At 45.5% G+C, this 26094-nt stretch overlaps 1 protein-coding gene across 8 annotated transcripts in view; it reads left to right on the top strand.

Moving 5' to 3' along the window:
- LOC147050384 (ankyrin-3-like) overlaps positions 1 to 26094 on the top strand; it is a 77224-nt gene that overhangs the window by 18298 nt on the left and 32832 nt on the right. For 3 of the 8 annotated variants that reach the window (XM_085923059.1, XM_085923061.1, XM_085923060.1), the window contains exons 2-24: positions 11572 to 11673; positions 12013 to 12111; positions 13121 to 13219; positions 13573 to 13671; positions 14154 to 14339; positions 16196 to 16294; positions 16814 to 16912; positions 17418 to 17516; positions 18235 to 18432; positions 18580 to 18678; positions 18774 to 18872; positions 18953 to 19051; positions 19137 to 19334; positions 19965 to 20063; positions 20710 to 20808; positions 21117 to 21314; positions 21455 to 21553; positions 21636 to 21734; positions 21805 to 21903; positions 21988 to 22083; positions 22858 to 22930; positions 23058 to 23114; positions 25355 to 25478. In XM_085923059.1, the coding sequence (XP_085779185.1) occupies positions 11572 to 11673; positions 12013 to 12111; positions 13121 to 13219; positions 13573 to 13671; positions 14154 to 14339; positions 16196 to 16294; positions 16814 to 16912; positions 17418 to 17516; positions 18235 to 18432; positions 18580 to 18678; positions 18774 to 18872; positions 18953 to 19051; positions 19137 to 19334; positions 19965 to 20063; positions 20710 to 20808; positions 21117 to 21314; positions 21455 to 21553; positions 21636 to 21734; positions 21805 to 21903; positions 21988 to 22083; positions 22858 to 22930; positions 23058 to 23114; positions 25355 to 25478 (2618 nt within the window). Of the gene's footprint in view, positions 1 to 11571; positions 11674 to 12012; positions 12112 to 13120; positions 13220 to 13572; positions 13672 to 13750; positions 13930 to 14153; positions 14340 to 16195; positions 16295 to 16813; positions 16913 to 17417; positions 17517 to 18234; positions 18433 to 18579; positions 18679 to 18773; positions 18873 to 18952; positions 19052 to 19136; positions 19335 to 19964; positions 20064 to 20709; positions 20809 to 21116; positions 21315 to 21454; positions 21554 to 21635; positions 21735 to 21804; positions 21904 to 21987; positions 22084 to 22857; positions 22931 to 23057; positions 23115 to 23151; positions 24259 to 24868; positions 25010 to 25354; positions 25479 to 26094 lie in introns of those variants that run through there. The other 5 variants (XM_085923065.1, XM_085923064.1, XM_085923063.1 and 2 more) reach the window with 4 other exon arrangements.

Raw genomic sequence — 26094 nt, 5'->3', positions numbered from 1 at the left:
CATCTTTGCATCAACCTGCTATGAGTAAGTGCTTCTCACTGACAAAATGGCCAGTGTGGCGGGCTGCAGTCAAAATGTAGCAATGGATTCTTAAATGAGCTTGCGTGACGTGTTTTGGATGAGGCCTGCTGCTTTTATCAGGCACCACTCACTCCACTGGTGGGTTAATGGAGACCAGGACGGCACATGCCAAATATTGAGCAGCTTTTTGTGTGTGTGTGTGTGTGTGTGTGTGTGTGTGTGTGTTTGTGCTTGATGTTTGGATCACCCCTCTCTATTGCCCGAGCGCTAAAGTTTACAGAGAATCGGGAAACGTGAACGGCCATTTCGAGGGCCAAGGAACAAGACGAGGAGACGTAATGCAGGCTGTTGGGATCGAGCCTTTCAGTCTGAAGCAAGACCTTGGCTCCTCGTCGGAGAATGTCAACGTTTAAATTGGATGTCAGCCCTCAATCCCGATGGCAAGAGTGTCAGTAGGAAGCCTCTTCTTGCCCCCGGAGGGAAAAATAAACAGACGACAGACTTCCGGCAAGGCGGTGGGCCAAGATTGAGCCCGTTGAATCCATTTGCCTCCTACTTGTCGCTTTGGCACTTTATTTCATCCACTTGCCAGTGTGGCCGAAACAAAGCCGCCACGTGTTGCATCTCATCCGCTCCTCCTCTTTCTCCTCTTCATTTTCCCACATCAAAGATGGAGATTAATGAATTCCGTGCTAATTGCGTCGACTGTGGGAACTCTTTCCCGTGTCACAGAACGCTTGTATCCACATCGCCGGCAGCTTGACGGTTGCCGAGTGTGGCGGGAGATGGTAAACCTGCTGATCCCAATCGCCGTCATTTTGATGAACTTGTATTCTAACAACAAGGAAGTAGCGCCGTTACTGTTGTCATTCTAGTCCCTGTTTTTCCCTACATGTTCTCTGAGGGGCATCTTGTACGAAGGATTGTTCTAGTTATTTATCCATGTCTTTTGGGGTCCCTGCTATTTGTGTCAGGGGAATGCTGGGCCCGTATTAATTTTCCTCTGAGAATAACTGGAGAAGAACAGAGTAGATAAGCACAAATGAAAAGAGTGGAAGAGAAAAAGACAGAGTGATGGCAAGCCTGAAGGTCACTTGAAGGTGAGAAGCGCCTTTCCTTGCTTGTCCTCCTCCTCTCCGCGTGAGCGCTTAGTCTTCACGCTTGCTCTGACGATGTGATGGCCTGATTCGGTACCGCCAAACGGGCCTTTACGCAACCACTGGACTGAACTGAATCGAGGCTCGGTAACTGGGGTTGTCCTTTCCCGCATGCTCCGAAGGGCTATTTTGATAATATTCTTGCTTCGTTTTAATTCTTTTATTTATTTTTATTGTTTAATTTTAATTTCAATGATCTGCAGGCCAATTTCTGCAGTTTTGCATACGCGCTGTGTTTGCATAACTGGCTGGTGACACTCGGAACGAGATAATGCTCATTCTACGCACACTCACGCGCCCCCTGGGAATCATGCCTGCTGGCCTTGATAATTACATTTTTTTTACTTTTTGGTCCCCCGCCACCACGAGGCCGTGTCCTGGCCCCCCACTTAACCACCTGCCACTCTAATGTCACATGCGCAGATAATAAGAAGAATGTAGCCAGCTAGCCACATGGCAACCATTTTGCAAATTCATTCATGTTGACAACTGCCAACTTTGTATTGGTCCCATCATCCAGCCTGGTCTCGTCTAGTTTTGACCTCTGATCCTAGTGAAGGGCCCGGTGGTGACCCCCCCCCCTCCCAAGTAAACTGTGGAGCAGAGGAAATATGCTGCGTTAGGACAAATCAATGGTAATCACACCTCTTCACAGTGAGCGCTCGCGCATGGCCATGATGTTAGGAGGTAAGAAGGAGGAAGCCGAAAAGGAGGCGGAGCACGTTCGTGGGGGGTGCAAATCATAAAGAAATCCAGATTCATGTTGTGCGGAAGAAAATATTCCTGCACTTTGCTCTCTAATGAAATTCCAAACATAGACGCTCCCGAAACAAGCCTCAACATGAACGGAAAACTCATTTGACCCTTTTTTGTATTTTTTATTTTTTAAAGTGTGAAGCACGGAAGCCCTTCTACAAGGTCATAACACATAGGCTGCGTTTGTTCTTCTGTCTTGAAGGCAAAAAAATCCATTGCACCCTAAGAAGGTCATTTACCATTAGAATGGACCCTTTATTTTTGTATGTAGTAATTATTTTTCTCATAGAAAGTAATTCGCATGGCCTTGGTATTTTTTTTTTTAAGCCCCAAGTTTGGTGAAATCATCAGCTTTGTCATCTGCTGGCCACTACAGTCTTCCAGTCGCGCGTCCCTAAAAGCGATGATGTCATCTGAAAAGGTTGATTGGCGCTCCAAGCTGGGATTGGTATTCTTTATTTTGCACTAGACATGTGATCACGAGGGATAATAACAAACCTTTAAGCAAATCGTTTTTGGCGAGTGCACTGAAGAAATGCCGTGCGATCTGTTTACAAGAAGCTTGCATTCTTTACAAAGCGCATCAATAAATCTACTAAGACCCAAAGTATTTTTTTTAACTTGACTGATGGGTGTCGTTACTCAACCGTTGGTTTAGGTGGCGTTGGATGGTGCAATACTATAAGCTCTGCTTGTACATGTTAATGTTTACCCCTCAAGGCTAGAACGTGAATTCAGGGTGGGCTAGCCCATGTTTGAGCCGATAGCAGTGTAGCATCATAAGGGATGCGTTGTTTTTTTTCTTCTTTCTATTATAGTAACAGAGTACAAATACTTTGTCAGGTATCCATTGCTACATCTGTTCACAGCTAGTCTCAACAAGTTTCATATTTCAAATTCCAGGTGGAGTAACGGCTGCGTCATCGCAGTGGGAATCCTAAGTGCTAACTTCTGTAGCATGTGTAGCTTGAAAGTTAGCTATCATTTTCACAAAATGTCCAGCATGTTGTTTTAAAGTTGCGCCTTAAGCGCCCACTTTTGTCACCGGTCAGAATGACGTTTGAAGGTGACAAAACAATTTGAGTTTGACAAGTTAATCGTGGCGCCACTGCTGACGAGGTGGCTGTCAAAGAGTGCCTGTTGCGTAAGTGTGTGTATGTTGCTGACGGGCATGCTGTCAGCTGTGTGTCAGCTGTGTTGACACTCATGACTTACTTTTGACTTTTTGGCACCTTGTCCCTAGACAGCAAACGTTTGGGAAAGCACACCCCAGCACAGAATGCAGAGGCACTTGCGTAATTGACCATAATTGACTGTAGCCATCAGTCAAGGTTGAGCGTGTCACGTCGGCCATTTTGTTTCTCTTGACCTTCATGAAAGGGTCAGCCAATGCGTCCTCACGTTGCGATAGGTGGCCTCACAATCATGTCACTTGTAGATTTTAAAGTAAAAGAGTTGCCGCACACAATATGAATTGACTGTTCGGGACGGACGCCACGTCCGCCTGCCACAAGCTATCAGCTTCATCTTCCACGCCCAAAACAAAAATTCACTTCGTCGGGGTTTATTCTCATGCTCCTTTTTGATTGACACGAACTAAATGATGTGCTGTTGTATTTTCAAAAATATTGCTGTAATTATTAATGTCGTTTTCCTCACACCTTCATTTCACATCAATGTCGTCATTCTGTTCTTGGCCTCTTGTCAGAAGGATGAGAACATGTTCCCTAAATTTAACATGTTTACTGCCGCGCATATGTTTGCTTTGTGCTCCGGTGACCGTGTGTGTTTGTGTGCGCAAATTTGCGTATTGTGTAAGGTCTGAAGGGGCCAGATGGCTCCAGTCTGGTGTTCCATACCTGCCAAAGATCCGGTGAAAGCGGTCAGCACGCTTCTTGATTCTGCTCGGTCCAAAGTTATTTTTGTGTTTTGAAATTACGTATTGTAATGTTGGTATTGATGCTGAAACTTGGACAGCTTAGTGTGAGAAAGTACAGTTTGTTGCTTTTCTACAATATGAAGACATCTACACACTAGGCTTTTCTTTTTTTTGTGTCAGGAGAGGAAGTTTCCCTGTCTGTAGAAGCATCTCTCTCACTCTCTCTCTCTCTCTCTCTCTCTCTCTCTCTCTCTCTCTCTCTCTCTCTCTCTCTCTCTCTCACTCTCTCTCTCTCTCTCTCTCTCTCTCTCACTCTCTCACTCTCTCACTCACTCACGCAAGCACGCACGCACACACACACACAGAGTTATAAATACTTCCATAGATCACAGTTCCCCTTGCGTGTATCCAGCAAACATGATTACGTTGCAAATGATGACATTAGAAGATCATTGAGTGGTTTTATTTCCCTCCCTGTCTGAACACTAATAAAATGACAGGCAAAAAGGACGACATCCATTTTAAGGACATTAGAATGCATGGTACTCAGAAGAGTGGTCTCATTTACACAAGCGCCATTCATTTGTATGCAGAGGGATGAACATCTCCTATTCTCGAGAAAGTCTCCCGTAGTCTCCAATAAGACCTAAAAGTTTTTGTTGTTTGACGCTTGAAGGGCTCGAGAAAATACTTAAATATGGTGGTGCCTTGAAAGCAGCCCATTGCTGAGTGTCAGCTTGTGATGTCCGAAATGACCAGCAGAGTCCAGTGTTTGACTGTTGGATGAACTCAGAGGAGCACTGAGGGCCACGAGGTTGGTCGTCATCATTTTGACTTGATGCCAGATCAAGCTCATCTCTCTGAGCTCATTCTTCGCTGCTACTTTCTCACCGTTGTCTTAGCTTGATTCATTTATTTTTCCTCGAAACCCTCCCTGTCTTTTTCGAGAAACACCGTCACCTCCCTCCCACATGCAATGCTTTTTTGGCAGGATGGTGATGGAGGGCCTTTGGCATTTTTTGCTGACTTGTTAAACGCTCATGTTTTAATTTTTGACATTCACATGATACTGTGTGAATGTTCCGTTGTCTATATGTCCCCTGTAGAAATTGATGGAAAACAAATCTGAGGTCGACCGGCGTCCCAGATCGTGCTCAGGCGCCACTGTAGATCGCAGCATGTCTATCTACTTCTTCCCTCTGGCATCTTCCTCACTCACTTCCTCTCCTCGTCCTCCTCTTGTCCCTCTCCGATGGTTTCGAGTCCCAGGTGACGGAAGGGAAGCCATGCCCTTGAGCGAGCACCGTGCAGCAGAAGCAGTAAATCTTCTCCATGATGTGTGTGTGCGCGACGCACACACATATTCAGATAGCCCGCCTGCAGAATGAGCACGGCGAGATGCTTTACTGCTCATCCGAGATGGCCGAGTTTGTCTTTTGTACGGCGAGAGCGAGCGGATTAGCACAGGCGGACCAGACTTTGGAGTTATTGGCGGGTTGTGACAAGCTGGGAAGAGTCCTGCAGCAAAACGCTCGTTCCAAGAAATACGCGTCTGTTCGCTGATTGAATTGCGATGGTGGAATTTGGAGCATGTGGCTTCAATTGCGAGGGAATTTGTAAACACAATCACATTTTGGGGGGAAATTTAAATAATTATTATTACAGAATCTTTTCACATATTATTTCATTTGTATCTCCTCCAGGAGCATATTGTTTTATCGCAGGAACATTTTGCCTGTCAATCACGGAAATCGGCCTTTGGCTCGATACCATACGCACCAATATTGAGCAACAGTACCGGAAGAACCTTTGAGACCTGAAATTTAACTACAACTGGCGCGACAAGAATAAAATGTTGAGTCCAGATTCCGGAGTGCACCAGCACACTGTTTCCCCGTAAATCGTCCTCTTCTGCTCGAGCCTCCCCCATCGCCATGGCAACCCTGCATTCTTTTTTTTTTTTTTTTTCGCTACACAAGTCAAGCTGCTTACTGCGGCGCAAGTGTGAACGGGGGTGACTGCGATCCACCAACCACGCGCCCGAGACGCCTCCTCGGGAGTCCGGAGCATCTGTGCCTCCCTCGGTCAGCTCGCGGTCTCCTCCCGCGTCTCACCCTCCTTCCAAATGTCTCACAACGGCGCTGACTAAGAACGCTGAAATGTACCCGTGATGCAAGTGGCGCCTTTCCACTGAAACACTCACACCGGTGATGTGCTTAACAGATAATGCACTACGTGCAAACAAAAAGATCAAGAACCATTGAACGGGTTCTTTTTTCTTTACGGCACATTTAAAAGCAAAGAAGAGAAGTATAACGTAGTTGCGTGCATTTGAGATGAAACACACTCAAAGAACTTAAGCAGTTTTAAAATCCATCCATCCATCCATCCATCCATCCATCCATCCATCCATCCATCCATCCATCCATCCATCCATTTTCTGAACCGCTTAGTCCCCACGGGGGTCGCGGGCGTGCTGGAGCCTATCCCAGCGGTCATCGGGCAGTAGGCGGGGGACACCCTGAACTGGTTGCCAACCAATCGCAGGGCACACAGTCTTGTTTCAAAAACATTTCCACTGGCTCTTCACTCCTGCTTTTTTTTTAAAATTCTATTTGTGTGCAGCATAACAACAAATTGATGATGCACGGTGTTTGCTTTGACCTAAGTCAGATGACCTCAAGACAGATTCCTTCAGAATTTCGTTATATTCTTGGCTTGCTTTATATATCTCTCCCTCTCTCTGTCTATCTATCTATCTATCTATCTATCTATCTATCTATCTATCTATCTATCTATCTATCTATCTATCTATCTATCTATCTATCTATCTATCTATCTATCTATCTATCTATCTATCTATCTATCTATCTATCTATCTATCTATCTATCTATCTATCTATCTATCTATCTATCTATCTATCTATCTATCTATCTATCTATCTATCTATCTATCTATCTATCTATCTATCTATCTATCTATCTATCTATCTATCTATCTATCTATCTATCTATCTATCTATCATCTATCTATCTATCTATCTATCTATCTATCTATCTATCTATCTATCTATCTATCTATCTATCTATCTATCTATCTATCTATCTATCTATCTATCTATCTATCTATCTATCTATCTATCTATCTATCTATCTATCTATCTATCTATCTATCTATCTATCTGTCCGTCCGTCCGTCCGTCCGTCCGTCCGTCCGTCCGTCCGTCCGTCCGTCCATCCATCCATCCATCCATCTATCTCTCTATTTAGCCATCGATCCACAAGAGGACTCTTCGACTGCGCTTTTTGTGTGGGCAGAGTGGCCGTCTACTGTTGTGTCTGGACTTGTGTCGAATGCTGACATGCTTCTTTTTGTGCCATTTCACAAACTTTACTGTGCATACTTTCATAAATTTGCTGGTCAAGCAATACCACTGTTTTCTTCAGTGGGTGGTCCTTTGTCTACCACCCACAAAACATATATGTTAGCTACGCTATGTGTTCCACTTAATCATGTTTTCCCTAGAAAGCAGATAGTGATCAGCTCAACCTTTTTTCAGCTCGTATTTTCCGTTTGTGTACGCGTGTGTTATTTTCCGATGTGGAGTTATGACAAGCCAGTATAGGAAATAGCAAAGAAGTAGAAATACTTTGTTCCCGAACTTCAATCGATGTTTAAGTTTGCTTGGGAGTTTTCTGATTGAAATGTGGGTGTGTTGCTATACCCAATAGAATAATCGATTCTAAAGATATTCTGTAGACAAACGGTCTAATTTCTTTGCATTCTACGTGAATGAGAGTAAGTTTGCTAAATATGATGTGGGATGAGCAGCTATCTGCGTTGAGAGGTGGGACCGTGGGAGGACAATGGGAAGGGGGGGGGCGTCCCTAATACCAGAGAGTGAGCTCTCCTAATCCTCTGTTAGTGTCCCCTTTGATTGTTTTTTGGGTTGCAAAGGGGGAGGGGCGGCACTCCACGTGAAAGCGTCTGGTGTTATTTTCACTATGAGACTACATCACCCAAAAAAAAAAAAAACACCTCAGTTGGCTAACACTTGATGAGTCCAGGTAGCGCTGGTGTGCTGGCCACGCACAGATGCACAGGCGCTCTTTGTTGAGGAGAAAAAGGACTGATAAGCGGGATGACAAAGAATCGCACGCTGAGGGAGGCAGCGAGAGTGGGAGGGAACGACGGATAGTGGGTGGGATAATAAAATTGCGGGTGGGAGGGATGGAGGTGGCTGGGCGGGTTGACACATAGTCATTTTAGCTTAAGGATTTGCACCAGCGTCTATTTCCAGCACACTCGCTTCCCCAACCTTGGAAATCCCGGAGCACAAAGAAGACCCTTCCTCTTTCTCCTCCTTCTGCTGCAGAGTCAATGAAGGTGAGGAAGAAAAGCAAGGAGGTGGAAAAGGAGGGAGAAACCGTTGCTGTCATGGTAAGTCATGAGGACGGGGGGGGGGGTTCCCCTCCGTGCCTGAAAGGTGCTTTTTCATAGCAAGGTTGAGACTGCGGGCTTTAACCCGATTGGGGGAAAAGCGGAATTTCTTTTTTCCAGAATGGAGATTGCTTTAGTGCTTTGTTTACTCGCCAGTGAGAGCCTCTCAGCATCCTCCTCATGTGTGCCTCATCCTCGCGCGCTCTCCATCCCTCACTCAAGCGCGCCACGGATGCTAAAAGCTCCTCTTGTTGCTAGCGTCTTCCTTTGTATGATTTTCCAATCCGACGGTTGCTGGTGGGATGGATGCCCGCTAGGTTGGCATGAGCGTCTGAACGGTGACGGGCTGGTGGGGTGAGGAAGGGGTGGGGGGGGGGGGGGGCTCGGGTTTCACTCCTCTTCCAGAGGAGAGAAAGCGACAGTGTAAACAGAGAGAGAAGATGGCTGTAGAGGAAGGTGCCGGATTTGCAACGCATGTGAGTAAATGGCGCTCGTTTGTTGTTCCAAAACTTGAAAATGCAACACGCTGAGGGATTTTCTCACTCTTGACTTGAGTCATATTACCAAACGTGTTTGGTGCCCAAAGTAATTGACAGTTTGACCTGCGAGCATTGTGTACTGAGGGCTTTGAAACAAGAGAAGGTTCTGAACCACGTGTCTCCTCGAATGTAAAGACGGTTTGCAGTATCTTGCTGACTTCTTTCATCATGTGTTGTGATGTGAGCGCAAAGGTTTTTGGCATCGGACACCTTTTTGTGGCCTGCCACCGGGCCTCGACCCTTTTTGTACTTCTACTGTGTGGTTTTTGTTTAGTCAGGACAGTGAGGGATCAAGTGGAACAATACGAGCGCTGCGGCCACTCCACCGCTTGTTCCAAACAGTCTCAGCTCAGCCAGAATAATCAGCACATGACCCCAAGCCTCCGTGTCGGTTTGTGCCCCCTGTGCTAGCTGACACGTTTGGTTATTTCGCACCTAAAGCTCGAGCTTTATTCAAAAAACATCTGCCTTTCACGTCACAGTCTTGACGCCGTAACAGCTGACCAGCCTTAACATTTCCGATCGTTGGCCTCGGATATTTTCCAAGTACATTCGAGAAATTAACACGCCCCACCTCACGGGAGAATCGGTCACAATAATCTTTTCGAGTCAGCCGACAATTTCCCATTCGCTGACTTGCTGTCAATTTTTTTTCATGGCACTGTATCATGTTTGCTTCTATCACAAATGACATCACATAACATCCTTTGTCATAACAATCATCATCCACTTAGCATACGTAGTGGTAATGTGCTAGCAATAGTGCCCATGTCACTAGCTTAATATGTTTCTTGTGTTTCCACTTTTTTTAAGCTTCTGTGTTTAATCAGAGGCGGCATGGTAAGTTCTCACTTTTGCTGTCATTTCCCCACATACGAGTTGCTTTTTTACCCTGTCCTGGCCAAGCTCCATTAAAAATAAATCTACGCGGCTCGTCTATTCACGTCATTCCCTCGCGTGTCGTTTTCCTCTAAGGCCGTCCTCCGAGGCTTAACCTATACTCTCTGACGGCGCCATTTTCTTTCAATATCCGATACCGTGGGGAGGCTTAGCCATATTTGGCTTATAAATCTGTCACCCTTCTCCTGTCTGACGCACCTTCATCTTCAATGGACAGATTTGCCGAGGGCGGAGCATCCGACATGTTGGTCGCTGAGCATTAAGGGATAAAGCGGCGAGATGGGCGATTGGCGACTTCAACTATTTAATCTGCCACTTAAGCCGGCCGCATAAAAAAGAAGAGAATATAATATCATGTTCTAGAAACTCTGTCACATGACAACGAAGTGCAGCTGTTTGAACTCCGTCGTCGTTTTGTTGCCGTCAAGCCGTCAACGGCACATTTGAACCTGCGTGTTTTTACGTCAGAGGCATGTTGTTGATCAGGCGGGCAAGCTCCAGCATATAACGCATGCTTTCACACATTGGGACTGCTTATGTAAGAAAGAGGACAACTCTTTGGATGTGGACCAGCACACACACACACACACACACACACATGCTGCACAGATGTTATCCTGCATGGGAAACTTTGGCTTTAATAAGCAATGAATGAGGATAGACTAGTCCAAGGTCGTTGGAGAGACTTTAGTTAAGTGTATTATGATTCTGCCACAAGTGCATATTTTGGTGTTCATTAAAAATGTTTGACACATATAGATTATTGACTTATTTGTACCTCGGAGTATATTATTTGCCCCTTGAGCAGTTCTGACACTTTTTAGGGATGTCTTTATTGCAGCCGCCTTGACCTGTTGTTTGTCTCCCGTCTTGACTTCTTAGTAGCTCTCTGTCAATCCAAATAAAGCATGATTAACTTTGAACGAGCAGAATTTTAAGCCACATTCCGCAGTTGGCCGTCTGGTGTCGTTGAGGCCATGAGAGCCGAGATGTCCTCTTGGGGGGGGGGTTGTCAAGAACGGAAGACACTGTTCCTAGAAAGGAGCGCGAGTTGAAAGGTCCCAGTAATCAGGAAATGACTCTGACAAATATTTTCCATTCACAAACTGGTTCGGTGTGCTGCTGTGTTTGTTTTGTTCGTGGATCTGGATCAGGCCCTACTGTCGCTTGTCGAGCAGGTTCTCGTGCTGAATAAGATTCTGGAATTAAGCCCTGTTTGCTTCGTGGTCCTCTATTTTGAAGCCACGCCTCTCGCGTACAAAAGGCTCACTTGTAGGAAGCAGCAAAATGTAAGCACGGTAGAAACACAGAGCAGCGGCTCCACTTTTTCAGCTTTTGTCAGCTCCCTCCCCCCCTTCATCCCTCGCTGACATTTTCTTATGGGGGCAAAAATATGCTTAGCTCGTCATTTGATTTGAGCCCACAAAGCTCTGTTTTCGAGGGCGGTCCAGCACATTCGGGGAGGCTGCGACCGAGAACTCTGGCTGTCAGGATCCTGCCTCCGGGATTTGAAGGAAGGCTGACGGCGTACACGCATGCTTGGCATGCCGGAGCTCTGCTGGCTCGCATATGGCTTTGGTTCACAGGAAGTTTTGCTTTTTAAAATCGGCATCTGGATAGGAAGAAATTGCAAACTTAAAAACACTGAGCGATGCTTGCGGATGATGGAGCGCATGAAGCGCATGTGCGGATGCTAGCTTGGCTCTTCTGATGTCGTTTGCATTGAGGAATGATGACCGAATTCTACCTGGTACCTGGAAATACATTTTATTCTGCATTTTTCATTGCAGCTCATTATTTTCTTATTTATTATATTTTATATTATTATATTATATGTCATATTTATCATCTTTTTCTTGCTTGCCTCTCTCTCTGCAGTCTGACAGTAATGCCAGTTACTTGCGAGCTGCCCGGGCTGGAAACCTTGAAAAGGTCCTTGACTACCTCAAGTCTGGGGTCGAGATTAACATTTGCAATCAGGTGAGTTGGGCACATATTAATAACTCATTCACTGCCATTGACGACGATAGACGTCAATGGCATCGATATTTTAATTGGGCTGCCACTGAGTTAAGAGAGATAGACTGGCATAGAAACAAATCAAATGAAATGACCCTCCCGCCTCATCTTGTGTTGATTAGCATAGCATGTTTCAAGATGGCTCATTGTCGCCTGGCACCTAACAATTAAACATTTCTCTTTGTCACCGCTTCTCACTCACTTTTCATGGCAGAGCAATAAAGTCAACCCGTCCACCGGTCGACTAATCCCGTGTCGCTGCTACGATGCCTCTAAGTGACTTGTTTGCTTTTTGCTCAGAATGGCCTGAATGCTCTCCATCTAGCCTCTAAAGAGGGCCACGTGGAGGTTGTGGCTGAGCTGCTGAAACTGGGCGCCGCCGTGGATGCTGCCACTAAGGTAAGCCTCCATTCGCCTCACGCAGCTCGGATGATTTCGGGAGCTCCGTTTGGATCAGTGCGTGGGCTGCGGGGATTAAACGGCGCCAAGGCGCCACTGTTGCTCCATAGGTGGGGATGAAGGGAATTTATTTTGAATTATAACTCATTTAACGGCCTCAGCTGCTAGAGGAATGGCAAAAAATGTGCTTTAAAGTGGTGACTTGAACAACAACCCCTAATGGCATGCATAATGGGAGGGGTCGGCTCTTCTGAATGAAGCTGCTTTCATCTGATGCGAATAAATACTTTTGAGGGGGAAATATTATCCCCCATTAATGTCTGGCAGTCGTTTCCGCCACCCCACCCCGCCCCGCCTCTCTGCCACAGGCTACAAACCTTCTGCTGACAAATGTATCATGTGATGAAATATTCAAGAAGAAGGCGAGGGTCTCCCCAATTAAAGCCTCGTAATTGGGACCCCAAGCGGTCTGAGGGACGAGTGGAAGGTCTTGGGGATTCTTTGTGTGTGTGTTATTGTTTTTTTTTTTTACTTGAGACAGTCAATGAGGAGGAGATAGGAAGCCGCCATTGTTTATATACCCAACACTTTGGTTGTGGTTCTATCTCCTTTTCTCGGTAAAAGAACGCAGCGCACGTGTCACCGTCGCCCGACAACGCACTACATTGCTTTCACGTGGCCGGCGGGGCGATCCGCGAGGTCATTTGTGCCATCACGGGGACGGTGCGGGTTCATAAAAGCCGCTGCGAGCATATTTACGGCCGAGGCTCGTTTATGTGCGTGGCATCGGAAGTGACACATTGTTGGCAGCGCGGCGGGCCGGGAGAGCTTGAAAGCCTTTGGAACTTAAGTGCGATTGGTGCTGGGATATAAACAGACTTGGCTGCATCTCTCACATATACACACACACATGCACGCTCACACACACACGCACGCGCACATACACTCTTGCAGAAAACAGGTGTGCGAGAGCTTAACAGCTTTCCCGCGGTTGTTCCGTGTAATCCAGAAAGGAAACACTGCCCTGCACATCGCCTCGCTGGCCGGCCAAACGGAAGTCGTCAGAGAGCTGGTCACAAACGGAGCCAATGTCAACGCACAATCTCAGGTGAGCCCCACACAAGCAAAAGCAGACGGGGAAGATGTTCCCAATGTAAATGATACATTTCATGATTGGTGAATCCACAGCTGAGCATTTCACTATGAAGTTGGAGCGTCACTTTGTCATGCCATAGCTGTGTCTAATAGAAACAAAGTGGGAAGGCGGTTGTTAACTTGCGTGGAATTTCAATTTGCTAGCTGCTCATGCTATATCTACTCCAATTTTTAACATCTCAACTGATTTGTTTTTTTAAATGTGATCCCACACATATGAAGGAAAGCATTGCCAGGTGTGCTTTGATGGCTCTTACAGTGGGCTCAGTTCTGAAGGTCTGTGATTCGGTTTTGTCTGTGGTGCAGAATGGCTTCACTCCTCTGTACATGGCATCCCAGGAGAATCACCTGGAGGTGGTACGCTTCCTTCTGGAGAACAGCGCAAGTCAGAGTATGGCCACCGAGGTACAGCACACAAAGAATTGGACAAGAAGCCACAAATGGTCCCTGAGCCGTAGTTTGGACACCGCCGATCTAACCGTCCAACTCGTCTGATCTTATTTATTCCGATTTCCATTTTGCGGTTCTCGGCTCAGTTTCATTGATTGCTCAACGGGCAAAGGTAGAGTGACCTTGAGCCGTATCAATGATGAGTTTTCGCTCCGTTGGCCGCCTCTCGGCTCCGATTTAACGTCGCTCAGCTCGTGCGGACACACACAAATGGTACACATTTAAACGTCACACAAGACCGATGGGGTTAATTGAATAGCCGAGGGATCCGGACAAGTCAATCTCTTGCACTTTCATTGTTTAAATACATACGGGGAAGGGATTTCCATTTGGTTGACCAGCTAGCTGTTAGCGACTAGTCAGCTGTTATTGTTTGAGCGAATGAAAACCTTGCGACTTTCAGCACCTTGCTCGTTTTGACTTTGGACTGTGCGCAGGATGGCTTCACCCCTCTGGCGGTGGCCCTCCAGCAGGGCCACGACCAAGTGGTCTCCTTGCTTCTGGAGAACGACACCAAGGGCAAAGTGCGTCTGCCCGCCCTGCACATCGCCGCCCGTAAGGACGACACTAAGGCCGCCGCACTGCTCCTCCAGAATGATCACAACGCCGACGTGGAGTCCAAGGTGAGGCACCCACGTGGGACAGTTTGTAAGTTGTTTATTTTTTTTATGACTTGCAACCGCTTTTGAGGAACTTCTCAAGTTCTCCGCTCACAACGGAGGTCCTTGTCGTTTTCCTCACTAACTCCACATTCTCTCCTCTCTTGGCTGACTTTGTAGATGATGAATAGAACAACAGAGGTACTCCTCAACTCTGTACATAAAGTCTCTCCATCTCAGCTCATAACCAGTCTGAAAAAAAAAAGAAACCTCCCCCAAAACAGTCCCCTCAATTTACTGCGGTTTTGAAGCCCCTTTGCCCCACTCCTTGTTTCCATGTAACGCCATCCTTCTCCTCTTCCATGTCTTCACTCATGTTAGCAGGTAGTCTCGCAAGGAGACTAGACTGGATCAATGGCGCATGTTTTGCTGCCTTTTGGCTGTACTTTGGGGTATTGAAGCTCTCCTTAATGGTTTCATGGTGCCCTAAAATGGAAGCTTCGGCTGTAATTTTGGGGCAAAAAGATTTGAGTTTCAAAATCGATTTAATTGTCATAATCCCGCGACCCATGAAACTGATTAATATGATAACCAGTATGTGGAGCATGTCGAGAGGTTATCAGCAGTAGCTTGCCCTCAACCTGCATGGCAACAGATGATGCTAGTTGATGCTAGGCTAAGCTTTACATTTGGTGTGTGAATGCTGAGAGAAGAGCATTTACACCAAATGCTATGAAAGTCCTTCTTCAAAGTGCCATGTTTATTCATATTTGAACTACGACTGCAAACTCGCCCCTTTTTTTTTTTTTGTTGCTAATCTGTACACTGACAAAAAGAAAATCTCCTGACGCTGATGGACATAGAACTGGGTGGACATGACAGGATCCATAAAAGTCTCAAGTTAGGAACACTAAGTCGACCATTTTAGGTTTAGGACAGCCATGTTGGAGTGAATTCCAGTGCTCAAATGTTGACAAATTCCTACTGGGGAGTTGGGAGATTATAAGACCCAAAAAGAAGCGGCCATCCTAGACAACTAAATTAAACTCTAGATTTTATGGTGTCTAAATTTGGTTTGTTGCAGCTTTAATTTGTCTCGTTATATTTGAGCTTGCATTTACCCCTCATAATGCCAATGCTGTCAATGAGAATGTGCAGTTTTTTCAGAGCAAAGGATCGTCAGCTTGGCCCGCTTTCTGATCTGTTCCTAATTATTGGAATCCCACAAGAGGGTTTGTTCACATGGGACCTGCCAATTCCTTTGACGTTCTATCAATTAATTTGCGTCTTTCGCATTTTGGGCTTTGGCGAGTTTCAGCGTTCACACGCAATTTCCAAGAGAAATGTAAATTGTAGTTGCCAAAAGCATTTTGCATGGTATCAGAATAGCTTTGCAGCCATGTTAACACCGACCTTGTTAATTTGGCACACCGATGTCTTTGTGTGGCAACATATCCAAAAAATTGTAAAGAAAAAAAGAGAAGAATGTTTTGACACAGTCTGTTTGAATTCAAATATTTATTTTCTTTTTCTTTGCCTCCATTGTTTCAACAAGATATCCGTCAGCAAACACCTCCTTTCCCCTGGATAATCTGTAATAGCACTCATGGAGCTGTTGTGTCATTTGGACAGCTGTCGTTCACTAAACCAGGAAATGACTCATATTCACGATGTTGTGTTCATTTGCAGGGTCAGTTTAGGCATCTCAACCAAACATCTAAATTAGATTTCACCTGATCAAACATTTACACTATGATGTATATAAAAGTGCAGTTGCAGTATACATATGTCTATCTTGTTCATTATTGACACGGATTTGTGTTTTTTTTATTTGTATTACAATGTGTATTCAATTTTGTTTCTTTGTGTGTTCCAATCAGAGTGGCTTCACCCCACTTCACATCGCAGCCCACTATGGCAACATTAACGTGGCCACGCTGCTTCTGAACCGAGGGGCCGCTGTGGACTTCATGGCCAGGGTGAGTTTAGTGCGACCTCTGCTGTCTAGAAGGTGAACTGCATCCCGCCTCCGTCCATCAATCAAGATGCCTCATGAATGAATGAAATGGTTTACCCTCGAAAATTACAAGATACATACTGAAAGCAAGAGTGTTTAATCATAGTTAAACATAACTTAATCATAGTTTACAGTCTAATGAAATAATAATAATAAAAAAGAGGGTTGAACTCAAGTTCCAAAATATACAAAATAAATTTGGTATAAATATATTTTTAGGAAGTGAAAATTGGACATGAGTTTAGCAGAGTCAGCAAAGGTCCACAATTACATTAGCTAATGTTTGGAGGCGTGTGCTGCTTTCTGGCATTAATCACATGTTGTATCTGTAGAAATAGGAAGTCTGCAGATGGGAATAGCCCCACTTGTGTTGTTATTATAGTCATTAAGCGCCACGCGATGTTTGTTTTTGTGACTTGCTAATAATGAACCATTGTTTCTTGTACTACTAATTTGCCATGGTCTCTTTCCCTGTCTTCAGAATGACATCACGCCCCTCCACGTGGCCTCTAAAAGGGGCAACAGCAACATGGTCAAGTTGCTACTGGACCGAGGCTCCAAAATAGACGCCAAGACCAAGGTGACAACATGATTCTTGTCTTAACGGGAGACCCGTGATGTTTCATCAAGTCCCACTGTGGGTTTTTAACGGAGATATCGGGATGCATTCAAAAACACCAACCGTTATATTTAATACCCCTTCATCGGGCATTTGTATCGTAAAAATCACCCCAGTGAAAAATTTTGTTCATTGCCAAACCCAACGTTATCATTCAATGTGTAGTAATATGACTTCAGTATAATATACAGTATTTTATTTGTCTTTAATTAAAGTAGTGGCTTGACATCAGGGGCAGCGCGAGATGGTGGCCATTGGTGGCTGTGGCCATCTTCCAAAAATAAGCTTACAGCTTTTTAATACCACTTCCTGTTTAAGTTTACTGTCAAGCTAAACGTGAAACATTGAGAATTACATGTATTTATTGGAAAGAAACCCAAACAACTTTGACTTGCTGTCAGCTAGCTTGATGCTAGCATCATCACAAATGCCCTGCTAACGCCCCCCACCCTTGTTCTGTTGGCAGGACGGTCTGACTCCTCTTCACTGTGGGGCAAGAAGCGGTCATGCACAGGTGGTGGAAATCCTGCTGGACAGAGGCGCTCCCATCTTGTCCAAGACTAAGGTAGCAGCGGCTCTGGGAAGGTTTCAAAGATTTGCAGTAGAGTAGAGTTTATTTTCCAGCTCATGGGCAGCCGTTTACCAGATTACAGTGGTACCTTGACTTGTGAGTTTTTCAAGTTGCTCGCTTGATTTGTCACTTTGCAAATAGGAATTTTACACATAAGAATGAACTTCACCAAATTTGACTGTGAGATGGTGGCAGTGAACAGGTAGTCTGTGCTGAAACAAACAGTTACGAAATAATAGTTATTAACTGTACACAAAATAATCTGTGAATCGTCAGGACCGCAATCAGAATTCTGCTGTTTGGTCTAATAATTCAAGGTACCACTGTCCGTTTCTGAGATTTGTCCAGTTTCCACCTTGTCAGTAACTGTCACTAGCAGTGAATGAATTAGCTCTCTTCACTATACCTTTCCAGTCACATAGCAGCGATTTTATTGTTGCCGTGGCGACGTGGTGTGGCACTGTCCCCGGCCACATCCGTCTGACCCGAACTCACCGCGTCCACTTTGACCTGGCGGGACCACCAATGTAACGGCGTAGACATTGTTGTAATGCCCTCGTTATAACAATGCTCCCGCAGCCTCTCGATCGACTCCCTTCACAGTCACCTGATGTCCGCCTGACTGACTTGCTGTCCGTCTGTCTGTCCATCCGTCTATGTTTCCGTGTTTCTCTCTCTTCCCCCCTGTCGCTTCCTCTCCATCCCACCTCAGAACGGCCTGTCGCCGCTCCACATGGCCACTCAGGGCGACCACCTGAACTGCGTGCAGCTGTTGCTGCAGCACGACGTCCCGGTGGACGACGTCACCAACGACTACCTGACAGCGCTGCACGTGGCCGCCCACTGCGGGCATTACAAGGTGGCTAAACTCATCGTGGACAAGAAGGCCAACCCCAACGCCAAGGCCCTGGTAAGACGGGGGAGGGGTCGATTTGGAAGCGGTATTTTAAATTAGCATAATTAGCTTCATTCTTGAAACAGCCATTGTACCGGATCTCTTCCGATTGTGAGAATTCTCGTGATTGCATAATCGCTAAGCCTTTTGATTTCTCCACAGAACGGTTTCACCCCGCTTCACATCGCTTGCAAGAAGAACAGAGTAAAAGTGATGGAGCTGCTGCTGAAGCACGGAGCGTCCATCCAGGCCGTAACTGAGGTGCTGCTCACGTGTCTTTAGTCATTTCTAACAGACATCAAATTTGAAGTGCTGTATGTATATTTTCACACTTACTTGCATATAATTCTTTGCAGTCTGGCCTGACGCCAATCCATGTGGCAGCCTTCATGGGTCACGAGAACATTGTCCACGCGCTTACCCATCACGGAGCTTCACCCAACACCACTAATGTGGTGAGAGAATCGTCACTGCATTGTTCTTTGTTGAAAAGGTGTGCGGCTTTCTTGCTCAAAATTTGACCGTCCTTCTCTAGAGGGGCGAGACGGCGCTCCACATGGCAGCCAGGGCAGGCCAGGCCGACGTGGTTCGGTACCTGCTCAAGAACGGGGCCAAAGTGGAGACCAAGTCCAAGGTGCGCACTTTTTTTTCATATCGCAAAAACCTGCCATTTGAAGACTTGTTGTAAAGTCAAGTATTGAAATAAAATTCAATTTCAGGATGACCAGACGGCGCTGCACATCTCCAGTCGTCTGGGCAAGGTGGACATCGTGCAGCAGCTGCTGCAGTGCGGCGCCTCGGCCAACGCCGCCACCACCTCGGGCTACACGCCGCTGCACCTGGCGGCCCGCGAAGGCCATCAAGATGTCGCCACCATGCTCCTGGAGAACGGAGCCTCGCTGGCTTCCTCCACAAAGGTAAAACAATTTTTTTTATAGCTACGCGAAAATTCAGTTTTTCCTCTGTTGGGGTCTTTCCAATGAGTAGTTTCCCAATTGGTGAATTCCACCGAGGGAAGTCATAAGCTGTGAAGGACATTTTTTAATGGAAGTGGTTTCCGTGTGTGTGCGGACAATGTTGCTTAGGGGGGCTTTTCGTGAAGGTGACCTCTGTCAGTGGAGCAGATTAATGGAGGGTAAACCCCTTGGTGCGCACATACTCAATTACACAGTAACACACACACGCATACACAGTATCTTTTGGGACACCACTCGAGTCAGCCGTTCTAAGGAAATGATGTCAGCGTCAAACGGCCATCTTTATTCATGTCAGTGATTGCAAAGCTTGATACAATTTTCATATCCAGATGTTTGTCATTTGAAATTTGGAGTTACAATAGAAGTAGAAAAAATAGGTCAGGTCCTTCACAATCCGCTGGGGTTTCACATTACTTTGGAAAAAATATCAGCATCTTAATCAAGTGTATATGAGGAAGTACAGCACTGGTAGCTTTTCAAAATAAGACAACACGAAATTGCTTTTTTTTCAATATTTCAAATGCACATTCCAGCAAAATCTGACTTTTATGGTGTTGTACGTCCCAACAGAAAGGCTTCAGTCCGCTCCACGTGGCCGCCAAATACGGCAAGATGGAGGTAGCTAGTCTGCTCTTGCAGAAGAGGGCTGCGCCTGACGCTGCTGGCAAGGTGAGGAGTCTATTAAAAAAAAAAAAGACCAAAAGACGAGTTAGAGGCCACTAACGCTCTCTTTGGGGAATCTTCTTCATGGCCAATGAATTGGTCAAAATCTGTTAGCATTTAGCGGCACATAATATTAGTCAATCATGATAATTTACGATGCTTCTATTTAATGACTCAGCAATTTTTTCGCTTACGAGATTTTCCTCCCACATTGAACTCTGGTCTAAAATACCACAGATTATTTTTCTCTCCCATCGTCAAAGTGTTAAGCACATTCCGGCGTGGTGCAGCACGCACATACGGTGACTCGGTCGAGCTCACTGTTGAGCATGTGGAATGCTGTGCGTCGTCCAAAAATGTGGGGAAGCATCATTGAACTGTGGGCCGTTGTTATGATGAGGAAAGGAGGGGTCGCCCATTTTGACATATGAGAACCTCATTTGAATTGATGATCATACAGTCAATCATTCATCTGTCTTCTGCTGGGTGTTCTGATTTCTTCTCACTGTTTGCATGAACCCACACAACCTACACAAAGGTCTTGAACTGTGCCATGTGTCTTTTCTGGCTCCTGTCACGTTTGTGCACGTCTCCATTCAGTTCTATCTATTAACCTGCTGCTGTGTGTGTGCGTGCCTGTGGGCCATTTCAGAGCGGGCTAACTCCGCTGCATGTAGCCGCTCACTACGATAATCAGAGAGTAGCCCTGCTGTTACTGGATCAGGGAGCTTCCCCGCACGCCGCCGCCAAGGTACACGCAACACGCAACTGTGACGGGAGGGGCCGCTGTGTGTGTCCGTATCGCATCCAAATCACATGGCTCTCATTTCTTCCATTCGTAATGCGCATTAGCTCACGTTTGTGCTTGTTGCTGAAGGTGATGTGTCATCATCTCATCCAAGTCCACCTATATCCGTGTCATTAAAAATTCAAATTTAGCCTAAAATCCATTTAGCTTTTAAATAATGCTGGGCCTCACAACATGTAAAAGTTCAACAAAGTCAGTTCCCACATAGTAGAGCTGATCACGCCAACTCTGCGTTTCTCTCTCTTTGCTAGAACGGCTACACGCCGCTACATATTGCCGCCAAGAAGAACCAGATGGACATCGGCACCACGCTGCTGGAGTACGGCGCCGACACCAATGCGATGACGCGGCAGGGCATCAGCCCCATCCACCTGGCGGCGCAGGAGGGCAGCGTGGACCTGGTGTCACTGCTGCTAGCCAAGAGCGCTGCCGTCAACATTTGCAACAAGGTAACGTTGCTCAACAAGTGTGCTCATCATGTCCTGTCATGTGGAAAAAGAGAGCCACGGTATCAAATGAAGTTTTTTTGGACCAACCGTTTTCTCAAGTGTATTCATTCCTATTGTGCCTGTCTTTGTGCCACGGCCAGAGCGGACTCACACCGCTCCACTTAGCGGCTCAGGAGGACAAGGTCAACGTTGCGGAAGTCCTCCTCAACCATGGCGCTGACGTCAACGCGCAAACCAAGGTACGGGCTTTCTGCCAGCGTGCACGGGCAGATGCTCGAAGTAATGCCTGCGGTTCAATAAAAGTCTCTGGGGTTCTCACAGATGGACTACACGCCACTGCATGTGGCTTGTCACTACGGCAATGCCAAGATGGCAAACTTCCTGCTCCAGAATCACGCCAAAATCAACGGCAAAACCAAGGTGGAAAAAAAAAAATGACAAAGTTGTGTTTTGTTTATGTCTTCATGCCATGTGTCTTTTACCACCGCAGAATGGTTACACACCGCTGCACCAGGCGGCTCAGCAGGGCCACACGCACATCATCAACCTCCTGGTCCAGCGTGGCGCCTCAGCCAACGAGCTCACTGCGGTTAGTCTCAGAGCTCCGTCGCAGCTCCATTCTTTTCTTTTCTGTGTCACTGTCTGACCAACGTCCTGTGTGTTTCTCGCACAGAATGGGAACACGGCGCTTGCCATCGCCCGTCGCCTTGGTTACATTTCGGTGGTGGACACGCTGAGGCCTGTGACAGACGAAAATCTGAATACTGTGGTGAGACGCGTCAAGAAGAATATATTTTGTAATATTTATGAATTAAGGAATTTCAAACTTAAACAAACCTGCTATGCAAGAAAAAAGTTGTTATTGTCAAAGATACACTCAGGGACACATATTGTCTGTTGACCAGTTTAATTAGTGCTTCAATATTTTTTTTTACGTAACAATGAACTTTATTGAAACAAAATATTAAAGTCTAATATTTGATCGTCAGCTGGCTAGCAATGATAATATTTGGTCGGTTAAGGCCATGCACCAAGTTGAGCATGCAAATTTGAATTGAAAAGATGAACTAGCTTAGTTCATAAAACTAAATGAACTAGTTTTCATTTGATCAATGTGTGATCACACTCTGATCAAGAGGTCCTTTCCACAAGTCCAGCAGACACAGACAGCACTTAATGTTGATTCCAAAATGTCTACTCACAAACACAGCAGACTAGCTTATTGTTTTTTTAAGCAACAAAATTGCTTAAAATTTTAAGTTGCTTAAATTTTACTTTAAAATTAGAACGCTAAAAAAAACGCTTTTTTTTTGCGTTCTAAAAAAAAAAAAAAAAAGAAGAACTAAACAGGCCAAATCCCAACAAAAAGCAGGATGAGAGAGACTTCAAACTTGCCTGTTTTCATCCATCTCTGCTGGATGAAGCTAATAGATGGATTTTAAATGGGACCAGAAAGGGGAAAAAAAATCTTTGTTTTACAAAATCATGTGTTTTGTATCATGTATTTTTCCTCTTACGATTACTTTCCCTCCAATATTAACAGAGTGCAGCCGAAAAACACAAAATCAACGTCCCGGAAACCATGAACGAGTTCCTGGACATGTCAGATGACGAAGGTAAGCTAACAACAGTTTTTTGTTTTGTTTCCTGCACGGCATGATTTTACTGTCATAGAAACTGTGCCTTGTTGTGATGTGTTAACACGTGCGCATGTGTTACGGCGCATGCATTCAAATCTCACAGTTTGGGCCAATGTGCCTGAATGTCTGGAGGAGGAGTCCATGTCAGATGACGATGAAGGTATCGGCTCATTAGGTTGCCGTCAAAACCGCTCTGGTTGTGGCTTTGCTTTCTTGTGTGTGGTTCTTCATCTTCTTTTAAAAATTGACTTTTCTCTTTACGGTACTCACAACAAACAAATTTGTCTCAATACTTTTGTCCGTATAGTGTGTTAACATCTACCTCCCAGATTTGAAGCTAGTTTTGCTCCCGACGTGAACTCCCTGCTGGCTTATTCTGAAATTCCGTTCCTCTCCTTGCAAACTCACAGTACGCATGCTATTTCCCACTAAAAGCTCCTTTGTTTTTTTCATCTCCGTCTCTCCATCCTGCATTTTTGTTGCATTGGAGATGTTCTAAAGTGCCGCAAAGGCCTTGCCAAATATCAACAACAACAACAACAAGAGCGAGCTGCTTGGGTCTCCTGAGCTTTGTTTCCTACCGTCATCCGCTTTTGTAAAATTGATGAGCTGCTCTGCGGATGTGTTGCCTTGACAACAGTTGTGTGCGTGGGGTTGTACGTAGTGTCAACTGATAGGGGACATGACAGGTATGAGTCGGGACTGGATAGACTGAAGATCCCTTCTAGAGGACTTGTACAATGATTCACAGGTGGTGTACTTGTGTAGAGGAGAGAGTGGATGTAAAGAGTCGCTTTAATCCTTCTGGGTTAGATGGCCAATCTTGTTATGCTGCAGGCTGGTCACAATCTGCGTGTAGGCTCTCAATGCTTCTAAATACGTGATGTGCATCACACATTGCACAATTGGACGCTTGTGCAAAGTTTGCAACTTGTTCACTTCCTCCCGTCAGTTTCAATTGGGTTCCTCCCTCTTTTGCCAAAACTTGGCATTTGTGGGTTCTGGAACTCCTCCACCGTCGAAGAAGAGATGACCGTCAGTGCTTGTTTGTGGCCGACACGTTCTTGGTGCGTCAGAATAGGCGTTTGCGGAGACGAGTGTCACCTCTTTAAAGCCTACGAGATGAGCTTTTCTTAAGGGATTTAACTCGGGACTTTGTAGACGTCAGATGTCACCGGACATTACGAGTTCTCCTCCCTGTGCACCAAGCGACCAACTATTTTTGGAAGTTTTTCACCGTGTAAGAGATTAAAAATGACTTGCAAAATCTAAATAAAAAGGAGTTATGGCTGCGTCGGAGAACGGTAAGTCAACTCAAAATGTAATGATAAATTCACTGTAAATGTGTTGTAACCGTAGCACAACTTTTATTGAATACGGTGTGTAAATTTAAGATTTTACCGTTGCATGTCAAGAGAAGAAAGTGACAAATGATGCGGAAAAACAATGTCTTTTGAAAGTCGTTTCTGTGAACTGGACAGTGGGTAGTTAAGTAAGACAATAGCAGCCAGTCTCAACAGGAAGCGAAAGTCCACAAAATAAAAAATAACGTTCGACTTGGAAGGTTGTACAAAACAAACAGTGGCACAAACATGTTCGTCTCACGTTAACATGTCTCACGTGACCGCAAAGGTGACTTAATTTTTCGGTAGTATGTCATCCAAAACGTCCCAACGACTACACGTAAGTCGATGCCAACGGCCAAAAATAATTAAATAGGAATTTGAACTAATTCCATTTGCGTTCTTCTTTAAAGTCTCGGCGAATTCATGATCTGACCATTTTATCAAATGTTAAATAACTATTATTGTCAGGTTTTATTGTGGAATACCAGACCGGAAACGCAACGAGTGGTGCTCTAGTAGAACTTGAGTACGATTGTAGTGCGGCACTTGCGAAGGCGAGAGGGGAGGGGCTGCGGTGAACGAGCGCACTGTTTGCTGGGCTGCGCGGTGCACAAGCACCATCCAGCGATGAGGGAGAAAGCCAAGCACGCTAGCCGCGCCACCCGTTTCGTGGAGCGGCGTGTCATCGTCCACCGGTCCGCCGATCGAGGTGTGGTGTTGCTTCACTTTTCTGCTCACCTTGTCGTTTGTGCCTTGGGGCTGTTGGTGACTCTGCTGTCAAGGAGATGGTAGAGAGTGACTCTGGATGTAAATGGATCTATCTATTTGATATTTATATATGTGTGTGTTTTTATATTGTAATGTTTACTGTCCATTGCATGGTCTTGGGTGCTTTAACATCAAACAAGAACAAAGTTGCAGTAGGCCCTGCAGATGCATTCAGCAATAAACCGTGCAGATAAATGTCCTGAGGCCTCCAGTATGATTAAAAAATGATAAGGGACTACTTTTCTGCTTTAAACATTTCACGGTGCTATTGCCATCTCTCCGTCAGGTGAGGATGCCATAACCTGCGACACGGACAAGTACCTGCGGCCCCAGGATCTCAAAGAGCTGGGGGATGACTCCCTCCCTCAGGAGGGCTACATGGGCTTCAGCATCGGCGCCCGCTCGGCCAGGTAGGTATCTATTTGTCATTTGCTAAGACGAACATGCAGGAGAAGAAGAAAGGATAAAACATTACATCACTGCTTGGTGCACATAGCAAATGTATGATACCTGGTGGAACAGTGTGCACTGGTACATTGTTGGAAAGTTGCCATCTAATGATCGGAACCGATAAAATGATTCAGCATTTTTTTCGCGTGGTCTCATTCAATTGCGGAGTTTTAAAGTTGCCCCGATTAGAGCAATAAATGAGCTGAATACTGTTTCCTGTGGACTGCTCCTCAAACCTAAATCAGATGAAACGCTGCAGTGAAAAACACCACTGACACACTGTGGATGGTCAGAGTGATAAAAACAAATCGGGGCTAGAAGTGGATTACAGATGTGAGTTTGGAAAACACTTTTTTTTTGTGGAAACAAGGCTCTGGGGGCGCAACTGGAAATAGTTCTGAGACGGGCCACAGGATTTGGTACACCTGCACAGTAATGAGATGTAATGCATATGCTTTGGTTGTGGTCTGCTGTGATGCGCAACTGCACTGCATCATGATTGTGTTTGGCAACAGCCTCATTAGTTGTAAAATCATTTCGTGACGTCTGAAATTGGTGTTGGATCACATGCGCAAT

The sequence above is a fragment of the Syngnathus leptorhynchus genome, chromosome 10 (assembly GCF_054491065.1).
Source record: "Syngnathus leptorhynchus isolate UIUO chromosome 10, UIUO_Slep, whole genome shotgun sequence".
Lineage (NCBI taxonomy): Eukaryota > Metazoa > Chordata > Actinopteri > Syngnathiformes > Syngnathidae > Syngnathus > Syngnathus leptorhynchus.
Note: the sequence above shows the minus strand (reverse complement) of the source record. Positions and strands in the feature narration are given on the sequence as shown.